The 22,345-nt window shown below is 37.4% G+C and overlaps 1 protein-coding gene across 4 annotated transcripts in view; it reads right to left on the minus strand.

Annotated features, from left to right (window-relative positions):
* Window positions 1-10,284: 10,284 nt before the first annotated feature.
* luc7l (LUC7-like (S. cerevisiae)) overlaps window positions 10,285-22,345 on the minus strand; it is a 30,455-nt gene continuing 18,394 nt past the window's right edge. For all 4 annotated transcript variants that reach the window (XM_055651211.1, XM_055651213.1, XM_055651214.1 and 1 more), the window contains 6 exons: window positions 20,404-20,547; window positions 19,316-19,492; window positions 18,970-19,058; window positions 18,726-18,755; window positions 14,941-15,129; window positions 10,285-12,980 (listed from right to left, as the gene is read on the minus strand). In XM_055651211.1, the coding sequence (XP_055507186.1) occupies window positions 12,833-12,980; window positions 14,941-15,129; window positions 18,726-18,755; window positions 18,970-19,058; window positions 19,316-19,492; window positions 20,404-20,547 (777 nt within the window). In that variant the 3' untranslated portion in view covers window positions 10,285-12,832. The remainder of the gene's footprint in view (window positions 12,981-14,940; window positions 15,130-18,725; window positions 18,756-18,969; window positions 19,059-19,315; window positions 19,493-20,403; window positions 20,548-22,345) is intronic.

The raw sequence follows: 22,345 nt of genomic DNA on the forward strand, positions 1-22,345 counted from the left end.
TCTTATTGTGTTCACCATTGTCTCCTGCACACGAACTCACTCAGGTAGTGGCTGTCGTTAGGCTTATGGATCCCAGAAGCATAAAATAATGTATAAAATCATGAAAGGAATAGATCAGGTAGACACATAGAGTCGCTTGCTCAGAGTAGGGGAATCGAGAACCAGAGGATAGGTTTAAGGTGAAGGGGGGGAAAGATTTAATAGGAATGTGAGGAGTGACTTTTACCACACAAAGAATGGTGGGTGTAGAGGTAGTTGAGGCATGGACCATTGCAATGTTTAAGAAAATATTAGACAGGTACATGGATAGGACAGTTTTCGAGGGATATGGGCCAAACACAGGCAGATGGGACTAGTGTAGATGGGACATGTTGGTCGGTGTGGGCAAGTTAGGCCGATGGGGCCTTTTTCCACGCTGTATGACTATGAATCTAAGCATTACTGCTGTCGCAAGCTGCTGAGAAAGTTAAATGAATCCAACTATTATGCAAGGGGAAATGAATGTAACATGAGACCTGGCAGCTGCCTCATTGAATGCCACACCACAGATGCAACTTAAACCAGGCTCTCAGCCCAAACTGGGGGGGGGGGGGGGGGGGGGGGGGGGAGATTACATTCAAGTAATTTCAGTATTACAAAAGGCATTAATAAGCATGATGAATCAAAGTGGCAAGTTTCAGGCAGTGTGAGTGGCATCAGTTGACAATTTCTAGAAAAGTTAGTTGGAAGGCATTTGGCTTTTGTTATTTATAACCTGTGAAGCTCATCACTCTCCAAAGGAAGGGATGGTATGCTCCTGTGTTATTCTAGGAGCAAGCGTGGTTTGGGTGCTATAAATCTTGAAACCTGCACCAACGGGAACATGGAAGGCTGGGGTTTCTTAGATTTATTACAGACATACAAAATGTTTTAAAACTAGAAAGAGGTGAAAAGTAGCATCAATCATTGAGACTACCAAAGACCTGTAAGACTGCAGAAACGAGAAAGGACATATAGTTTAGTTTTAGTTTAGAGATACACCATGGGTGCTTTTGCCCATCAAGTCCACATTGAAATCACATCCAAATACCGATTCACAATGGTCCTCTTACCCCACTTTCACATCCACTTCCTACACATTAGAGGCAATTTTACAGAGGCCAGTTCCCCTACAAACTCTCACATCTTTGGGACGTGGGAGCAACCCTACGTGGTCACAAGGAGAACGTGCAAACTCCGCACAGGCAACACCCGATGTTGGGACGTTGGGATCGAACCAGAGTCTCTGGCACTGTGAGGCACCAGCTCCACAAGCTGAAACATTGTGGCATCCAAAACAGAAAATATATTTTAGAAGCAAAAACTAGTTGTGGAAATGCTCCATAAATTATGAGATTTTAACTACAAAGCAGGAGGAGAATGCAAATGCCGCTGAAAGAAGCAATTTTGAAAAGTTGGAAACTTGCTCTGGGCAGCTTGCTTACCTCTTGTATTCTTAATCGGTCATATTGCCATCAGTTCAGTTTAAGGAATAAACAAAAATCAGGTAAGATCAGGAAGAGAAAAATGGGTAAAAATCAAAATCCTCCAGTTGCCAGAAACCTAGAACAAAAAGTGCGGGACAGACTAATGAAAGACCACTGACCAGTTTCTCTTCACAGGTGTCGCCTGACCCCCTATTGTGCATACAAGTTCATATCACGGAAGATAGTTTAAGGCTTTACAAACTACAGAAGGCCTTACCAATCACCAAGTCAGACTAACCGGCCTATAGTTCCCACTATTCTGCCTTGCTCCCTGTTTGTGCAGTGGAGTAATATTGGCAATTTTCCAATCATCTGGGACCACTCCTGACTCTAGTGACTCCTGAAATATCACTATCAATGCCTCCATGTCACACAAGCAAGAAGGCAGTTGGAAGGTCGCTGCCTTGGTTATTGAGCGACTCCATTGGTTCCATAATCTCTGACTGGTAGACAAATCATCATCAGTAGTCATACAGCGCGGAAAGTCCCTTGAGCCCAACTTGTCCATACTGACAAATATGCCCCATCTCCACTAGTCCCTCTTGCCGGCATTTGGCGCATGCCCCTCTAAACCTGTCTTATTCATGTATCCAATTGCTTCTTAAACATTGAGATAGTCCATGCTTCAACTACCTCCTCCGGCAGCTCGTTCCACACATTCGCTACACAGAATTGTGTGGGGAAGTCTTGGTTTGAGTATAGTGGCCATTGTTTGGAATTATATTTCGGGCTCCACTTAAAGCTTCAGACAAATAATAGATGTTCCTCAAACACATTTGCTTTTGGCATTATGTGAAAGATGTTGGACTTTCCTGGCAGTCTTTGTGTGTGTGTGTGCGCGCAATTCACAAAGAATTAAGAAGTGATGAATGAAGATGACTTTGGCACATCAAAGTAATTCAAGCCCCTGCAACTCTATAATTAACATTAATTCCAAAAAAAGATTATATTACTATTGGAATAACATTTCCTTCAAAAAGAAAACCTAATACCAAATTCTGATGTTTAAGTTCCTTGCAGGAGCATGTTCAGCTGCGTTTTGTGATTAGCTCATTTCTACAATAGTTATTATTCAGATTTGGCAAGCCTTCTGAGTCATTTCAGTTTTTGAATTATATCTGAAAATCACTTCATATTGTTCATTCTATCAACTCAATGCCATTGGCATTGAGCAGACATAATCCTTTTTCCAGGATGGAAATGTCAAATACTAGAGGGTGTAGCTTTAAGGTGAGAGGGGGGAAAAGTTCAAGTGATGTGTTTTTTTCCCCACCCGTGGAGTTTTCTGCAACACGCCAACCTCCTTGAAGTGAGGTGCAACCTCACCCCACCTCAGGGATCTAGCACTTGCATTGACCTTGGTAACACCTTACTGAAGACGATGTGTTTAGCACGCCACAAGGGGCATAATTGAAGTGGAGGTTCCGACCAAGAATGATGACCAAAACAATTCTATAAGGAATGATGAGTTGTCACGTTCCACTTTTACCTCAGTTTAGTTTAGAGTCACATGCACCAAGGTACCGTGAAAAGCTATTGTTGCGTGCTAACCAGTCAGCGGAAAGACAATACACGACTACAATCAAGCCATTCGGTGTACAGATACATGACAAGGAAATAACGTTTAATGCAAGATAAAGCTGGTAAAGTCCGATCAAAGATAGTCCGAAAATCACCAATGAGGTAGATAGCAGTTCAGGGCTTCTCTCTAGATTGCGGTAGGATGGCTCAGTTGCCTGATAACAGCTGGGAAGAAATTGTCCCTAAATCTAAAGGTGAGATCTATCTTTACACTTCATTTACTTTCTGCTCATTCCCTGCCACATTATGTTCCAGCTCATGTGCTACTTCACCACAAGCCACATGTTCATATTGTATAACCACCACGCTGAACCACATCGACCTTGTCTTCAATGTTACGCAATCTTTTAGGACCTGCCACACCCAGTGACGAATGAATCCATTCCTGCTTATTTAATATTCCTTATTCTTGCAGTTTGCTAAAATTCCCCTCGGCTTGAAAGCCATTGACAAACCATGCTGAACTTCCCTTATGATCCCACTTGCAGGTGCTAGCCTACGATTAATGCCCAGGTTTTAAAATATTTTTACACCCTGACCTCACCAACATTTCACTGCAGCATCCTGTGAGCAATCAAAAGTTTGTGCACCTAGTTGGATGGGAAGTTTTGCACAGCTGAAGAAACAAAGCAGGTAAGACAGGAAAGTTAATAAAAATTGAGGATGGTTACCTGGTGTGTTCCTGCTGCCCCTGAATTCATAGAAGGAAAGTTCATCAGTACTTTGAGCTGCCTCCCCCCCACGGCTCAGCCAGGTTTGTCTTAGGCTCATTACATGATAGGAACATGACTAGTTCTTAATAATCTTTAATTATTACCTACCCCACCCAAGAACCAGATGGATCAAAATTAATTATACACAAACTTCTTGCTTAGTAAAATAATTATAGAAGCCTAGAAAATTAATGTTAGTCATGTATTTTAGCCACTTATTTGATAGTATGCACTATTCTATAAATAAACCTTAGCATTATGTACTCCTCTGAAAATATTAATGATGTATTAATTCCATATATGTATGTCTATTCTGATACTTGCACAATTAATCCTTTTTACTGTAATTTTTCTATTTTGTCTGACCACCCAAATATTCTGTAAGAAAACATAAGAGACAAGAAGAGGGGTATGCGATTCAGACAATTGGAACATCTCCATCAGTCAACAAGATCTTGGCTGATCTACCTCAAACACCATATTCCACCTTTACTCTTTGATTGCTTATAATATCCATATCAAGAGAGAGCTGGATAGGGCTCTTAAAGATAGCGGAGTCAGGGGATATGGAGATAAGGCAGGAACGGGGTACTGATTGGGGATGATCAGCCATGATCACATTCAATGGCGGTGCTGGCTCGAAGGGCCGAATGGCCTACTCCTGCACCTATTGTCTATCTATGTATCTCTACTAACTGCTGAGCACAATGTGAAAAGATGTTTCTCATTTCATTCCTAAATGGCCTACACCATATTTCTTGGTTCTCGATTCCTTCATTGTTGAAAACATCTGCCTGAATGTACTCTGCTTCTGTGAAATCGCCTCTCATGCTTCTGAAGGATCCCGACCCAAAATGTCACCCATCCATGTTCTTCAGGGATGCTGCCTGATCCGCTGAGTTACTCCAGCACTGTGTCTTTCTTGCCCCCCCCCCCCATGATCCTCATTCTTCTAATCTCTGGACAAGAGGCCTGGACTATTCAAAACCCCTTCTCAGGATTTGTCCTCTATACAGCAAGGTATATCTTCATTCTTTGTATAATGTATATCCTTTAGATCAGGATTTCAAAATTGTATATGGTGCTCCAGATGTTGTCTCACCAAGGCCATAATTGTAGTAAGATACTTTCACTCTAATATTTAAATCTTGCAATGAAGGCTAACCCACTATCGCCTGCCTGCTTGCTTCAAGTGCAAATATGCTTTCGGTATCTTGCATACAAGGACACTCAATGACCTTGCAACATTTCCCATAGGGTAGAGATTTCAAGGATTAGCGGGTCAACCTTTCCTTGCTGCATAGCTCTAAGACACTCATCTATTAAAACATACGCAATGCTATTGGACCTTTTTTCCCGTTAATAACCTCAAAATTAACTCATTTATAAGAACACCTGTTCAAAGTATGCCAATAATTCTCAGATTCTTATACTTTTCCAGCTTTTTTCTCCCAAGGTAAGATGTACACTTTAAAAATCATAAATATGGATAGTTATAGGTAAAAAGCTTAGTCATTTGTTTCTGGAAGCAGTAGGAACAAAATAACTCACTAACCGCATTGTTGGGAAGATTGCCAATGTTGATTACATAAACCTATGCAATTCAGACGTACCTTCTACATTATTCTACAATATTTGCCTCGGGTTCTCTCCAGAATAGTGTTTCAATGAGACCACAGATAATGAGCTTTGCAAAATATTGTGCAGAATTAGAGATAAATTGTTAGTAGATTAAGTGGTGGTTTCATATTTCCAGTTACATGGGTATATTAAAAAAACTAGGCACTAGAGTACTTGGGTAATGACTCCCAAGACCTTGCTGGGAATTACACTAAACAAGGCAAGGCATGCCAGTGTTGGGAAAGGGAAAGATTAAAATCTTCACTTGCAATAAAACATCATGCACTCCCACTAGGTATTTCCAGTAAAGTCGCCCACTTTCCACTTGGGAAACACGAGAACAAAAAAAACCTATTTTGAAACTTGGAGAGCAGAACATTTTATTTTGAACTTCTGATCTCTGCTGAACACTTTTGAAATCAGTGTGGTATCACAAAGAAATTACATCAAGAATAAAAAAATAAGACCTTTAAGTTTAAGAAGGAACTGCAGATGCTGGAAAACGAAGGTAGACAAAAATGCTGGAGAAACTCAGCGGGTGAGGCAGCATCTATGGAGCGAAGGAAATAGGCAACATTTCGGGTCGAAACCCTTCTTCAGACTAAAAAATAGATCAATTGGTCTACCATAAAAAAGATTGTAAATATTAGTGCTAAATCTTTCTAAATTCATAATTAAAAGACACACATTTGTGCTGTCAGTCTCAGGGCCTTGTCCCATTAATACCCAGATACTTTACATCAGTGAGGAACGTGGAGGAGTCACTGTGATGGGTGTTTATGTTAAATTTTTGCAGTTGCGCGTTTTGTTGCTTTTTTAGTATGACTATGGCAAATCAAATTCATCGTATGATTTACATACTTGTGTTGTTTTCATACTTGGCTAATGAAAAATTACAATGATGGAAAATTCAGTATGCGCCGTTATCATTCTACACATATTCACAAGGTTGGCCGGATTGTGAAATTAATCAGCACGTGATGTTAAATTGACACTCGTTCTGCCAAATAAGACTTCACCAAACACTTTTCTTAAATTTGCAAACCCACAAAAAAAAAGGTTGATGTTGGAGAATATTTAAAGACCTGCAGATGCTGGATTAAACCAAAGACAGACACAGAGCGCTGGAGTAACTCAGCAGGTCAGGCAGTATCTCTGGAGAAAAAGGATGGTTAACATTTCGGGTCAGGACCCTTCTCAGTCTGAAGAAGGGTCCCGATCCAAAACGTCGCCCATCCTTTTTCTCCAGAGATGCTGCCTGACCTGCTGAGTTACTCCGGCACTGTGTGTCGATCAATGTTGAAGGAAACCCCAGTAGGGTTAATTAAAAGCTCAGACCCTCAAGTCCTGGCAACATTCTTGTAAATTTCTACTTTCCAGCTTAATGGCATCATTCCCATACCAGGATGATCAAAACTGAACACAATACTCCATATACAGCCTAACCAACAACGTGTACAACTATAACATGATGTCCCTACTTTGATACTCAATACCCTGATTTATGAAGGCCTCCTTCACCACCCTATCTACTGTGCATTCAGAAAGTATTCAGACCCCTTCACTTTTTCCATATGTTGTTACGTTACAGCCTTATTCTAAAATGGATTGAATTCATTGTTTTTATCATCAATCTGCACATAATACATAATAAAAAAGCGAAAACAGACATTTAGAAATTTTTGCAAAGTAATTAAAAAGAACTGAAATATCACATTTACATAAGTATTCAGACTCTTTGCTATGACACTTAAAATTGAGCTTCGGTGCATCCCGTTTCCATTATCCTTCAGATGTTTCTACAACTTGATTGGAGTCCACGTGGTAAATTAAATTCATTGTACATGATTTGGAAAGGCACACTTCTATCCATATAAGGTCCCGCAGTTGACTGCGTGTCAGAGCAAAAACCAAGCCATGAAGACAAAGGAATTGTCCGTAGACCTCCGAGACAGGATTGGGTACACAGATCTGGGGAAGGGTATCAAACAATTTCTGCAGCATTGCAGGTCCCGAAGAGCACAGTGGCCTCTGCCATTCTTAAATGGAAAAATTTTTGAACCACCAGGACTCTTCATAGAGCTGGCCATCCAGCCAAACTGAGCAATCGGGGGTGAAGGGCCTTGGTCAGGGAGGTCATAAAGAAAAGAACTGAATCCATTTTAGAATAAGGCTGTAACGTAACAAAATGTGGAAAAAGTGAAGGGGTCTGAATACTTTCTGAATGCACTGTGCCTACAACTCTACATTGGCAAGCCAAAGCATGGACTTAGCAATTCTTAACCAGATATTTATGCCATCCATTTTAATATAATTTCCCATTCTGACCCGTCTGTACCAGGCTTCCTCCACTGCCAGAATAAGGCCATATGCAAACTGGAAGAACGGCACCTCATATTCTGCTAGGGTAGCCTTCAAAGTAATGGCCAAGAACATTGAAGTTTCCAATTTAAGGTCACGTCCCACCCTGCACACCCATCCCCAGATCCTCTCCCTTCCAACTGCACTGTGTCTTCTCCACCTAAACCCTTTGTAACCATCTCCACCCTACTCTCCCCCACCTTACCTGGGTCCATCTATCACTAGCTTATGTCCCACCCCTTCCCCTCATCTCTTTCTGCCAGCCATCTTCCCTCTACTCCATCAGTCTGATTCAATGTGACTGTATTGTCACATGTACCTAGGTACAGTGAATGTTTTGCACACAATCTGTTAAAATCACACTATAGATAAGTACAATTATCAACGAAAGCAAAGGTGCAACAACAGTATTGTAAGAATAGTAGACTTCACCAAGCAGTACACAAAGAGTTGTTGCGTTTCTGGCGCCAACTTGTGCCCTCTTAAGTTTTCAAGTTCTCAATAGTACTCCCTTATTTGGCCTCGAAGGATCATTGTACTGCTAGTGAGTCCCGACCCGAAATGGCATCTGTTCATTTCCTTCCACAGATGCTGCCAGAGTTCTCCAGGGGTTTTTCTTTTGCTGATGGCATCTTGCATGTATGCCCTTGTCCTACTTCAGCAACAGCATTGTTTACATGCGTTCACTGCCTGATTCACCAGGGCTCAAGTGGAAGCACGACACTGCTTCCCGGTCACCAGGTGATCATGAACACAGAACATGGGAATAGTCTTTGTCCCCAATTACCCAATTTTGAACCTGAAAGCAAAGGAACTGAAACAGGGAAGGACATTTTACTACTGAAACTTGGTAAAGATACAAACCAATGGTAATCTATTCAGTTCCTTGTGCCTATTCTACCATTTAGTTAGATGATAATGTGGATTCATTAGATCATTAACATGGCTTGCTTCTTTAACTCCAATTACCTGAACTAACAAAATTCTACCAAGTTCAGTGTTATCAGTTATTGCGTACAATAGGTCCAGATTCAGCAATGTTATATATTAAACTCCACCATCCTTTATCTGAAGTTGTGTTTCCTGGTATCATTCCAGAACAAGAGCTCTAATTTTTCATCATGACGCCACCTTATGTTTTCTCCAGAGGAAATATTTATTTTATTTATTCAAATCTTTAAATTATCACACAAACACATCAAAATGATCATCATTTAGTCTGCCCTCTCGAAAGAGTGCTAGATAATTTTATATTTTAGTCATGTAACTTTTTATTATTCTGGCACACCTTTGCCAAAACAAAGCCAGGGGCAATGTTCACAACTGAACACAGCAGAGTAAATGAACATTAACTAGTGTCTTACACAGTTAACATTGCTACAATTATGTTTTTTATATAATCTTTTACTGGATAATACAAGGAATCTTGTGTTCGGCTGCATTCTCCTGTCAACCCATCTGTGTCCTTCCAATTTACCTCTTGCAAGAGCATTATTTTACCCCAATGCTTCATTCACAGAGAGGTTCCTTTAATTTATTTAGGGTTTTTTTTTCCAGAGCCCTTTGGATAATCTTCAACATGGCTCGAATTACTTTATTTTCCTTTTGATTTTGGTTTATTTCAATCTCCATAAGACCCTTACATTTTCTTATTCAACATTTGCTCTTCAGAAGACATAGAAAATAGGTGCAGGAGTAGGCCATTCGGCCCTTCGAGCCTGCACCGCCATTCAATATGATCATGGCTGATCATCCAACTCAGTATCCTGTACCTGCCTTCTTTCCATACCCCCTGATCCCTTTAGCCACAAGGGCCACATCTAACTCCCTCTTAAATATAGCCAATGAACTGGCCTCAACTACATTGTCTTGTTAATTGCCCTACCCCTCCTCCTTTGTGCTACAATGAAGACAATGAATTATGTTCTAATAGTAAAATGCTACTGCCTCAATCCCCCCCCCCCATATCCCCATATTATAACAGTTCACAATGAGTTTCCACATGCCTCCCATGTATGTCCAGTGCGGTCTGCAGAACCCTTACATACTTAAAGGAACATCTCGATTCAGTCACTCCACTTGACCCAACCTTTGTGTGGGCTCATTGTCCTAGTCCTTCCACATCTTACTTTCATGAATGATAACTGCGAATCAGATTGTTCATTTACCAAAAAAACAAGATTTGAATTTGCAACCTTTCCTATTCTGTAAACTCACGATACTCAGTCTCAAAAAGAGTCGACTACCTGGCGTGTAAATATATACAGGCAATGAGTTTTAGAACTGGAATTGGTTACATTGAATTGAGTGTTTCTCCAACACAACTAAGAGGTTCAGGAAACTGTCAAGACTTCCAATTTCCAAATAGCTATCTGTGCTGATAAAATATTCAGTAGGATAAAGAAGGGGTGAAAAAATAGTCAGTGCATGCAGGACCATTTACAGGGTGCACAAATATAAAAAAATCAAAATCCATACAGAATGGAATGAAGGAACTTGACATCAGTTGAACAATCTTTTTATTATGACAATAGACAAAATTAAATTTAAAGTTAAACTTTCCTACACTCCCCCACCCCCAAAAATATGGAAATAGTAAATGTTTTGTTAATCAAAGCGAAGAATGCGAATATAGAAAAATGAAAACATTTTAGGTTTTTAACATCAGTATTATTAAATTTTCTAACCAGATATTATTAGAATGTGTGACAAATCCTTTAAGGGATATCTAGATTTCAATGAACTACCTCAACAGTTGCACAGAGTGACATTTTTCACACCAAATCCAGAAACCAGCTCATCATTCAATAAATATCCAACAATTTGAATTTAAAGGAAAGTCACAACCAACACTGAAAAAATTATCTTCGCATTTGGTGAGAGTGATTTAACAGTCTTAAACACTCTTAAATTGGTACCTAAATGACAACATACTATTTACAACTGCTTCAATAAAACACCAGTAAGGAAATGAAAGGTTGTCAAGCTTTGTTGAGTGGGTTCAGGTCATCTACTACAACCAAGACTCTTAGCCAGAATTGGAAAAATTATACCAAAAAGGAAATAGCAGATAACTTATCCACTTTAAAATTTAAGAAAAAAGTTTTGCACCCCAAGACAAATAAAAAGCCATTGCCCAGTATGAATTTAGATAATGAGCATTTATAGTATTCTAGTATAATGGAACAGCTGACATTTACAGACATCACTTCACTGATTGTGGAACTTTGTAATATCAAGGCAAGAATGGTGATTTATTCATTACCTTTTATTGAGAGCATGTTTTCACCAAAGGGTAGTATATTTTAAAAATATACAGAACTATTAATTACTTGTTTCATTAACTTTATAGAGCAAGTGGAATGTTCAATAGTTTTGTTATTGTTGAGTGTGACGGACAAAAATAATTATTTGTATTTAAAACTCTAAATGTAACGGAATGATTTATAGATTTGATTGATGGACAAATTCAAACCTCGATTTAATAAGAGCAACATCTCATAGTTTGCTTCTACTAGACATCCAAATGTGTTAATTCTATAATAACTTGTGAAATAGTACATATACTTTGAAAATTATCAGCTCAAGTATGATTTACTTATACCAAAATCTGCAATGAGTTAAATGAATATTTACCAAATCCATCAGTAAAATCTTGGGAAGTTGGATGAGTGAAGTAGCTACCATTTACACTGTACTAGAAGCTGTTAACAGAAAATCTATGGTTACTGCCTTTGCTCTGAAACAAGCAACCAAAAACCATGTTTAATTAAAATCTTGACTGAGCAGTAGAAGAAAAAGGAGGGTTGTTGCTTAAACCAAAACTTTATCATATTACATTAAAATGTACCCATTTAAAAATTCATAACATTTTCAGGAACTACAAAGTTAACTGCCATTTTATTTCTAACATCAGTTGGTAAATGCAAGGGATTATGCGCAGACAAAAGATACACTGCAACCCGATTTTGCTATGATCTTTGCAGAGCCAGCCATGTTCTCAACCAACTAGGCAGCTACAAAACAGTTGCAGCTTCTATCTTCATAAAAGGGATTCCAAATAAATTTGCCAAGTGTCAATGGATTAATGGGTATTTCTAGATATGGCTTTGAATTAAGCTAAAGAAATTAAAATTACAGCAGGTGTGAAGCACAACTTCACTACATCAAGAATTTAATTCACATTATCACTCTTGTAATAACATTCACGACAAAACTTTACGGTAATACAAAATGGTGGTGCAGTGTTAAACTCTGATAATAACTTCTGATCACAATGAAAATAACAGATGGCTTATGGTGTCAAATCATAGTTCTTTTATAGGGAGAAGATTTTTACAGAATTTTGTATCGAAGAGAAATTGATTGAATTTTTCATAACACAAAACAGATCTCAATACAAGTGTGCTGACTTCACCGGAGCCTGGGCCATTATATTAACCTGAACACTCAGACAAATATCCTGTACCCTGCAACACTAATGAAAGGTGAAAAATAAGCTTCAGATTGAAAAAGTTGCTTGACAGAAAATTACTTTCCTTAAAGGGAAGATGTCTATGGGAATGACATTTTACAGGGTTATTTTTGCATCTTCATCTGCAGAACTGCCATAGGAAAAAAAAAAATCATTAATGGCATTTGATTTTATGGGTCTTAAATTGAAGTTGCAGCAAACAAGCAGAATATCTCCATAGGTGGCTAACCAGCTATAAAGTCCTTGTTTCTCATCAGATGAACTTATTTTATTGTAGGGAACTATCAGCCAAACCAGAATTTACTGGATATGTTTCATGGTATCGTGTATCATGCTGGTGCCAAAGAGAGTCTGTACTTTTTTAAATATAAAAAACCTATTTGCTTATTTTATTTATTTTATAAATAAACTGCAGAGGAAAACTTGGAACATCAATGGAAAACAAATGCATACCTACATCTACGAATGTTTCTGCCAAAATGAAGTGCTAAATGGCAGAAATATATAAACAAGGGAAATTCAAAAGGGCTTTAAGAGTATTTTCACTTTTACATTAACTTTTTGGTTCAGTCAATACTTCAGATTTCACCAGCCTCCCTTTCTTCTGGACTTGCTGCATTTAATTCTGACTTCCCATTTGTACTCTCATGCTTTCTTTCTGACGAACTCTTCTCCTTTCGATCCTTATCTCTTGATTTTTCCCTAGGAGATCGATCCCGCGAAGACCTTGAAAAATAACACTTTTATTTAATACAAACCTCCAGTATTTGAGTTTCCACAATCGGCCCACAGGGCAGATTCTCCAATAGATGCAGTACGGAACGACACAGAATTACTCCAATTTCAACCCTGATACAAACCAGCAGAAAAGATACAATTGTTGGTACATCTGGAAGAATAGGCCAAAAGAGTTGCCAAGAGATTCCTTTTGACCACTGAGGAACCCTTGTCAGAAGTGCACAGGTTAATTAATCTGATTTGACTTGCCCCATCCATATTAGTTTTGTGAACAGTCAAAGACCAAGCTTACAATTCAGAAGAGGGTTTGCAAAATTTACAATGTAATGGGATGGATAGGAAGAACAAAACATTGTTAAAACCAAAGATAATTAAAATTCAAATTCTGTATAACATCAGTGAGTGGTCGTAGGTTCATATAGGGCGTGCACCAGCTAGGTTGTCAAGTTAATGTCACCTGGTAAGCAGAAAGCCGTCACCAGGAATAGTCACATTCCTTCCACTGAGGTTTTTACATCTCCATTGTTAGTGGAATAAAAAACCCAAATCTTTGAAACTCGCCAAAGGAAGAAGGATCTTAAGATATGTGGGAGTGAGGAGTCTATTTTTCACACTCAAACTATTTGAGATAACTCTGGAAACACTGATCCTCTTAGCAATGCAATTATTTGGCAGACCCTACAGAGCAAACACTATAGTCTGATCATTTCAGAAGTCAGTCATATAACACGGAAACAGGTCCTTCGGTCCAACTTGTCCATTGAACAAGTGCCCATCTTTTAGTCCCATATCCCTCTAAATCTTTTCTATTCATATAACGGTGCAAATGTCTTTCCAACATTGTTATTGTACCTGCCTCAACTAATTCCTTTGGCAGCTCATTGTGTGTGCAAGAGTTGCTCCTTTGGTTTCAATTAAATCTTTCCCCCTTCACTTCAAACTTATGCCCACTGGTTCTTGATTTCACAAACCCTGGGGAAAAGAGTGGCATTCACCCATTTTATGCCCCTTATGGTCTTGGACACTTTTAAAAGAGTACCCCCTCAATCTCCTATGCCAAGGAATAAATTAAAATGTAACTTCTGGGATCAGATAAATTAATCCCCTACAAAGGAAGATGCTCTCAACATAAATAGGGGAAATCGTCATGGAGAGAAATGGACAGATTTCGATATCTGAAAATGAATTAAATTTGCTAGGTTTTTAAGATACTTGCCAGTTTTAGGTTTTTCCCGAGTTGTCTTTCCCACTACCACCCAAAAACCTACTGCTTACCTAATTGTGATATTTTCAAATTTTATTGCATGTAATTAGAGAATGCAATTTTGAAAGGTTAATTTTGTGAGAAAACAGAGACTGATAAGAAATGTATAACTAATCACAAACAGATTTCTCAATCACAGCAAAATTAATTTGCTCTTGTGGTGATAACTAGTTTAAGTTTATCCATATTTCTCAGTTACATTTCTTGAGTAAGAAGGTTAAAAAGACACTCATATGTACGACAACACATCAAACCCATCACTATAATCTATTTCCTCTCACGGGAAAATAAGTTAATTTGAAAGACTGTTTACAATTCCAAGAGCATGGATGGTTTGATGGAACAGTTGAACCTTGGCAAGAGCTACAAATCTCCAACCATTAAATACAACAAATCATACATTAATAACTGGTTAGACTTCAATTAGTTAGACGGAGATCAGGTAAACAATTCGGCCAACATTTTACAGACATAACCTGTGTTCAGGATCATTGTATACAGATTCCTGTTAAAATCCATATCAACAATAGAAATTAATACAAATAAAATTTGTAACTAACAGCACAGGTCATGTTCAGTCATAAAAAGGGTTGTAACCTTCTGCAGTCTTAACACAGAATTACTGTCATAATGATTTGGAATGATATTCCAGAAATGTTAAACTTCAATAAGATCACGTCTTACTTATGCTTTGAACTCCGGTCCCTGCTTTTGTCCCTTGAACTGCGACAATGCCCCCTGCCGTGGCTATGTGATCGGGACCTGTGCCTTCGGCGCCTTTCTCGTTCTCTGGATCGGGATCTTGATCTGGACTTGCGTCGCTCATGAGCGGGAGAACTAGAACGTTTCCGCCTGTGGTCGCGTGACCTTGATCTGTAAACATTTCAACCAACGGTTAACAGTGGCAAGGCAGAACACATTCCCTCAACACGTAGAAATAAACAGCGGGTGACCCCTCGTGCACTGCAGTTGCTTTCCACTTAGAGTTTATTATTTCACAGCTAAAGAAATTTAGTCCACCAGTTTACTGTTTGAAAGACCAAGCAATCCAAATTTCAGCAAAATACTTGTAAATTCAGTAAAATTTTGTTTTACTTCTGGGCAGTTAATATTACAAATATGAACTTCTGGTTAGAAGATATGGATCAGCAACCAGACTGGTTAAAGATCGAAAAGGAAGATTGTTTGCCTTTTGAAATTGGCTCTATTCTGTTAGCTCCCATAAAACTGAACAAAAAAACCTATAGTGAAAACCCTATAATATATAGTGGTATACAAATTTGGAAACAATTAAAAATGACTAAAATTGGATAATTTATCACTCTTTCTTCCCATTGCAAACAATCCATCATTTAAATCCTCTGTGTTGGATAAAGGTTTTACACAATGGAAAAATTATGGAATTAAAAAGGTGGGACATCTTTATAGGAAAGGAATTTTTCTTTCATTTCAGGAGTTACAACAGAATTATGGACTACACTCAAATAACTTTTTCAGATATTTACAATTTAGAGATTATGTTAAATCACATACACAAGATTATAGAACTAGAGAGCCAGAAACTCTTGATGAATGTTTTAATAAACATCCTAATACAGATAAGTTAATCTCATATTTATAACACCCTTTTAGATAGTGTGGTTCCGTTGACGAAATTATATAGACAAGCATGGTAAAATGAATTAGACCAACCTATAATGAAAGATAATTGGGATGAAAGTCTACAACATATACATCAATGTTCGTTAAATGCCAGCCATTCTTTAATACAATTTAAAGTATTACATAGACTGCATTACTCTAAAACACAATTAAATAGAATTTTCCCACATTTCTCTCCTATCTGTGATAAATGTCAATACTCAGAGGCTAATTTAACTCATACTTTTGTAAATTGTATAAAAATCAAACGTTTCTGGACGGATATTTTTAGATTAATTTCTGAAGTTGTTAATACCCAATTGGATCCAGACTCAAAACTAATAATAGGAATATCAGAACAAAGCCTAAAACTTACAACAAGCCAAAGAAACTTCCTTGATTATAGCATAATAACTGGGATAAAATTAATAATAAAATTTTGGGAAAAGTCCAACAACCCCCACAATTAAAATGTGGATTATGGAGATGTCGGAGACCTTCATTTGGAAAGAACTAGACTTGTCTTAATTGACAAACAAGAATTATTTGCTAGAATATGGTCTCCATTTATTGACTTTTTGAAAGGGTAAATTGGTCCGGCACGGAAGTCTGACTGAAGCTTGAACCCAGGATTAAATGAATAATTATGTTTAATAATCTACAGACCTATCTCCAAAGTTGTATTATTGGTAATTTATTCTATTCTTTTTTATTGTGTTTTTTTCTCTTCTTTCTCACTATCTATAAAAAAATAAATAGATAAATAAATAAAATGGGATACTGTCAACGGAATAGGTAAAACATTTACAAAAAAAACTGCGTGTAATAAATACTAAATACAGTCATCAGGAAAATTATGCTAATGGAAATCAGACCATTTCAACAATACTTCCAACAAAAGTTAATTTATTTCCAAGTCAAAAAATATCAGGATGCAGATATCTGAAAACTATGGTAAAATAAAACCTGTTAAAAAGGTTTACAAGGTCTGGAAGAACTTTATGATAATTCTAGTGTTGGAAGCCTGTTCCAATGAGGGCACATTCAAGCACGGAGTACATTCCAGAAAATAGAGACCCATTAAGCATTCTCCCCACATTTCAATACTTGTCACGTGTACTTCCGCTCCTATGTTAACAAATCTCCTTTGCAATCTTTTGGGCGGCATGGTGGCGTAGTGCTATAGTTGCTGTCTTACAGCCCCAAACACCTGGATTCAATCCTGACTACGGGTACTGTCTGTGCGGAGATTGTACAATCTCCCTGTGACCTGATTGAGTTTTCCTTGGGTGCTCCGGTTTCCTCCCACATTCCAAAGACGTACAAGTTTGTAGGTTAATTGGCTTTGGTCAAATTGTAAATCATCCCTAGTGCGTATAGGATAGTGTAATTGGTGGACGGGATCGCTGCTCGGCGCGGACTCGGTAGGTGGAAGTGCCTGTAAACGCTAAACGCTAATTCTGTTCCAAGGAAATTAACCCATTACTGTTTTCAAATTAATCAATGATCAACTTTATTCAGAATATAATCAATAACTTTACCAAGCCTTTTCTCAGAGAATTTACAAGTACATCGCAGGTAGCTTTATCAGGGACAGGTACAATAAAAGCCCCAGTTGCAATCCTGGGAGATGCAGAGAAAAGTTCAAGGAATAATTTGTCAGAATCTGGACCAAATATCCTGGGGTGTGGAGGCACAAGGGAGAATGTTCTCAGGGCAAGGGATCAAGGAGAACTCTGAATAGTTACAAAGTTAGAGATTGCCCCAGAAATTTAGCAAGAATGTTTTTGGGACAGAGAAAGAATTTGGCAGTGCTCCATTTATTTTAATAACACAGTTCTAGAAACAAAATTAGCCCTGCACAAGAGGGAGAAAAGGGGTCAGGAAGAATCACACTGTGAACCTACCTGGAACTATCGTTCCTATCCAGTGTTCCTGAATGTCAGAATGTCAAGCCTTCACCTCAAACTCCCCACCCGCCCCCCCCCCCAACCTTCAATTTAGTTTGTCACGTGTACCAAGGTACAGCGAAAAGCTTTTGTTGCGTGCTAATCATCAGATGCTATGTGATAATCCTATTACTGTTCTTTAAAAGATAAAAGATACAACATAAGTTGGTGAAGAAATCCAATTTTCCCCCATATACATTTCAAAAATTAGAACAAAAATTAATAACTTCCCCAGATTCAAGGCAAAACCTCAAGATAGTTCAAGTGATATATATGCCTTGTTGAAACACAAAGGAAAGGATGTAATTTTGTTACTAGGATATTACACGTACATTGCTTGTCTGTTATAACCTTTTTGGGACTTCAATCATCACTTTGCTCCCTGATAACTTTTTTAGAAAAACATAAGCACCTCAAATTTTCTCAGGGTTAAGTTTAAACATCGGCTGATGTGTGCAGGGAAATGTCTCAAAATGCACTCAATATATCAAATAAAAAAACATCAGATCAGGGCCCAAGCTAAACTAACTAATGAATGGAAGCAAAGATTAAAAGGATCTATTTAAATGCAGTTTACTGAATGAATATACAAGTATGCAATTAATTTATTGTGTTGAAATTTTTGAAACTGCATGGAGTCAATGGTTTACACTATTATTATTGGAAAATCAGTCCATTGCATTTTAAATATCAACTTTTTTTTCAAAAAGCAAACATAATATCAAATAATATTTCAATGCAATATGGTAGAACAAAAGGTTTGGGTAAAGTCAAAGAGAAAGTGGCCAAATATTGAATGGATTAAAAACATAAAATAATTCTACCACACGATTAAAAAACCAAACTCGATAATGTTATTTTGCTGTGCAATAAACCTACCGCTTATGATCTCTGCTACGTGATCTGGACCTGCAAAACAGTATTATTTAAGATGTTAATTATGGAAACACAATAGACAGCACAGAACACAATTTTTGTAATTAGTTGCTTAGAATCAACATTTAAGCTAATAATTGGTTTTTATAGATTTTATGAATTTATAAGCAAATTAATCAGAATACACAGATTATGATCAGAGAAATAAAACCTCCCAATGTAGTGATACATATGCACATTAGCTTACTTTCTTTTCATCTTCTCTTCTTTCTCCCTTTCTTCTCTCCTCTTTAATCGCTCTTGATTCCTTCTTTCTTGTTTATCTGCAACGATTTTCTACAATTCCAAAGAAAGGAATGAATGGGACTGAAGGAACATTCATCTCAACTATCAGTTACAAACTAAATAAATGTTAAAAATATCTTGACAATTACTAAGGAAAATGGCATAAACTACAAAAAAGATTACTTCTAACAGTAACTGTGATGAAATATAAACTGAGGAAAAAAACATGCTTCATAAAAAACATTTGCTTTGTACTCCTACTTACAAATGTAAATTTTAACTTTGTTACTGTATAATTAAAAAAATACCTTCAGATGATCTAATTTCTCCCGTATCTGTATGAATCCCAAGTGCAGTTTGCCTCCAAAATGATCGGCAAGTCGGCGATCATTGTCATGAAGGCCCAGATATGCAGAACATATTTCACATACTCGCAGTTTTTGTTGCTGGAAGCTAGAAGCAGGCATTGAATTCCTATATTCGTCCTGTGCAAAACAAAACATGAAAGGAACTTTTAAAATATCAAAGCACAAAATTTAGCAGTTAAAATATAATCAACTTGCAAGTGATTAATTTCATTATATGGCAAAAAATATTATTTATTGTTACATTGGCAAGATGTGAAATGTTTTTCTCAGTCAGAACAGCATCTTTGTCCATGACCTCAAAAAAAAACCATATCTTTATCTTAAGATGAATCTCAAATATATTTCCTCAGATTTGTAATCAACAGTGTCATTTCCACAAGTTATATTTATAGTAAATTGCTGCTTATTCTTACTCTGATGTCAATGAGATATCTTCAATAGGAATCTCACAGGAATTAATGCAATATTATGTGGTCTAAAGATACCAGTATGTAAGTAATTTTGAATTTGAATTAGACATTAAAAATTCAGCCGCAGTGTTCTGAGATCAGAGCATTTTCTTCATATCCATTGTTTAAATATTGTAATACATATGATGCAATATATTGTTTTATACATAAAATGTATTAAAATGATTTTTATAATTAAAACAATTTAAATGGACAATAAATCAATTTATTATCATAAAGATTAATTTGATTAATATTCTTTAAAAAGATTTATGATTAAGATTTATTTGAAAATCTTAAAAATATTTTGATTTTATATCGCATTAACGTTTGTAGGATTGTTTGCCTGTATACCAATAATTTGCTGTGTGTGGAATAGCCGACTACTTTAAATACCAGCAAAGAGAATAGGAAATCTAATCAAAGCATAGGCATCTGAAGGTTTGTTTTTAAGCCAGCAATAATTTACTGGCCATCAAGAAGCATAATTGTGAAAACCTCATTCTAAATCAGTTACAGTAACAATGCAAGACCAGCTATATTAACATGCATGATTAAAAAAGGTGATATAGCAGATACCTCTGCTTCCCTCTTTTTTGTTCGCACTCTTTCTACTTCCTGCATAACTTTCTGAGATTCTTCTACATTTCCTTCAGCTCCAAGTTGTTCAGCTTTCGCCAAAAGCTTTCCTATTTCTTCATTCAGCTCATGCACTTTTTCTGCCTGTAAAAATACACCAATTGTTGCATCAGTGGTCAAGGAGATGATATGCATCAGAGCTGAATGTTCCATATTTGTGCATGCAATTTTCACGATGTAGCTGGAAAGAGAATAAGTATTATTCTATATTTATAATTAAATACACATTCGGTGCAGATTCAAGAAAACATGCTGAATGTTAAAGTGTAAAATAAAAAAGATATGAAAATTGCAAAAAAAAACTGCGTTTCAAAAATCTATGCCAGCCATGGAATATATTTTAAGAATAATCAGAAGCTTGTTAGTTTCAATACAGAGCTATTAGTTTTGTATTTTACCCAATTATAAACATGCATTCTGCAATCTATAAAATCATATTTTTTATAATATTCATAACATAAATAAGAAAAAGGGCAAAACTAGTCTCAATGCCTCCTCATGTGATTGAGTAAAAGCATCAAAATTTAAGAACAGGGAGAACTGTTTTAAGATACATGGAAGCTGTATATACCTTTATAACAGACGTCTAAATTAATGCCCTTTACCCATTTTATGTGCTGCATTTTAATTTAATGATTAACTTTTCAATACATATATTTTGGTACATTATGGTTTAGGGAAATGAGTGTAGGCTAATCCAAGGCAAGTTCAGTAGGTAGGCAGCAAAGTCTGGAAATAGCTGACAGAAAGGTTAGATACCTTGAGTAGCTGAAATGAGCCAAGAAACACCTCAAAGGGCCTGTCCCACTTAGGCGATTTTATAGGCGACTACAGGCAACCAGCTGTAGCCACATATTCGCTGGGGTGTCGCCTGTATGGTCGTGAGTAGTCTCCTCAGTCACCCAAAGTGTCGTAGCGTCTTTCTGGTTGCCACTGGATTTTCAATATGTTGAAAATTTTTCGGAAACAGTGGGTTTGACTTCTCCTGACATAGGTGCTGTCGTAGTTGTGGCCACGTTAACGTAGGTTGTCGCCAGGTTAACGTAGGTTGTCGCCAGGTTAACGTAGGTTGTCGCCAGGTTAACGCAGGTTGTCGCCAGGTTAACGTTGATTGTCGCTGGTGCTGACTTCATTTTTTTTTGTTGTTAAAGTGATTCTATTTAGAACTTTATGTCGAAGGAGGCTCCAGTTGCCGTTTTTTCGGCAACCTGCTATGACCATGACAATCGCCGGCAGTCGCCTAAAAATAGCCTAAGTGGACAGGCCTTTAAGAGTCAGGAGCATCCAACTGCACAATTTACCCCCTTGTGGTTGAGGCCTGATATGGCAGACCTGCTCATTAACCAAGGACCTTGCTTTCTATCCAATCATAAATATACTCAAAGACCAAGTATCCAATGTTACAGTCCAGGATAGATGGAAAAACTGGCTGAGTACAATCACCAGCAGTAATTGGAACAATCAGTAAAGATGTATTGTTAAAGCTGCCTACCTGGAGAAAAATGGACTCTCCAACAGAAACCTAGTTAACTAATACCAAAGCTGGCCTCAAATGTCTGGGTCAGACTGGCTTCAGTATTCTCACTGACGCTATATCTACAGTAGAATTTCCAATGCGATTTTAAAAGACAATGTAAACTTTCAACTTCTCCCAAACACTTTTATATGTTGAAATGCCTTGCCTTCGAAAGACCAAGGAATATGGTCCACATTATTCAATGTCACAGGAATGCACCTAGTAAATACTGATTGTGCTATCTCTCATTGATGTAATTAAAGATCATTTATATTGAAAGGCATTAAGCTTGACCAATTGTTAAATTGAAAATTGCTAAAGCATATGCAAGCAGAAAAGTGAGAAAAAACAGCAACTGTTTAATCA

Source organism: Leucoraja erinacea, chromosome 20, assembly GCF_028641065.1.
Source record: "Leucoraja erinacea ecotype New England chromosome 20, Leri_hhj_1, whole genome shotgun sequence".
NCBI lineage: Eukaryota > Metazoa > Chordata > Chondrichthyes > Rajiformes > Rajidae > Leucoraja > Leucoraja erinaceus.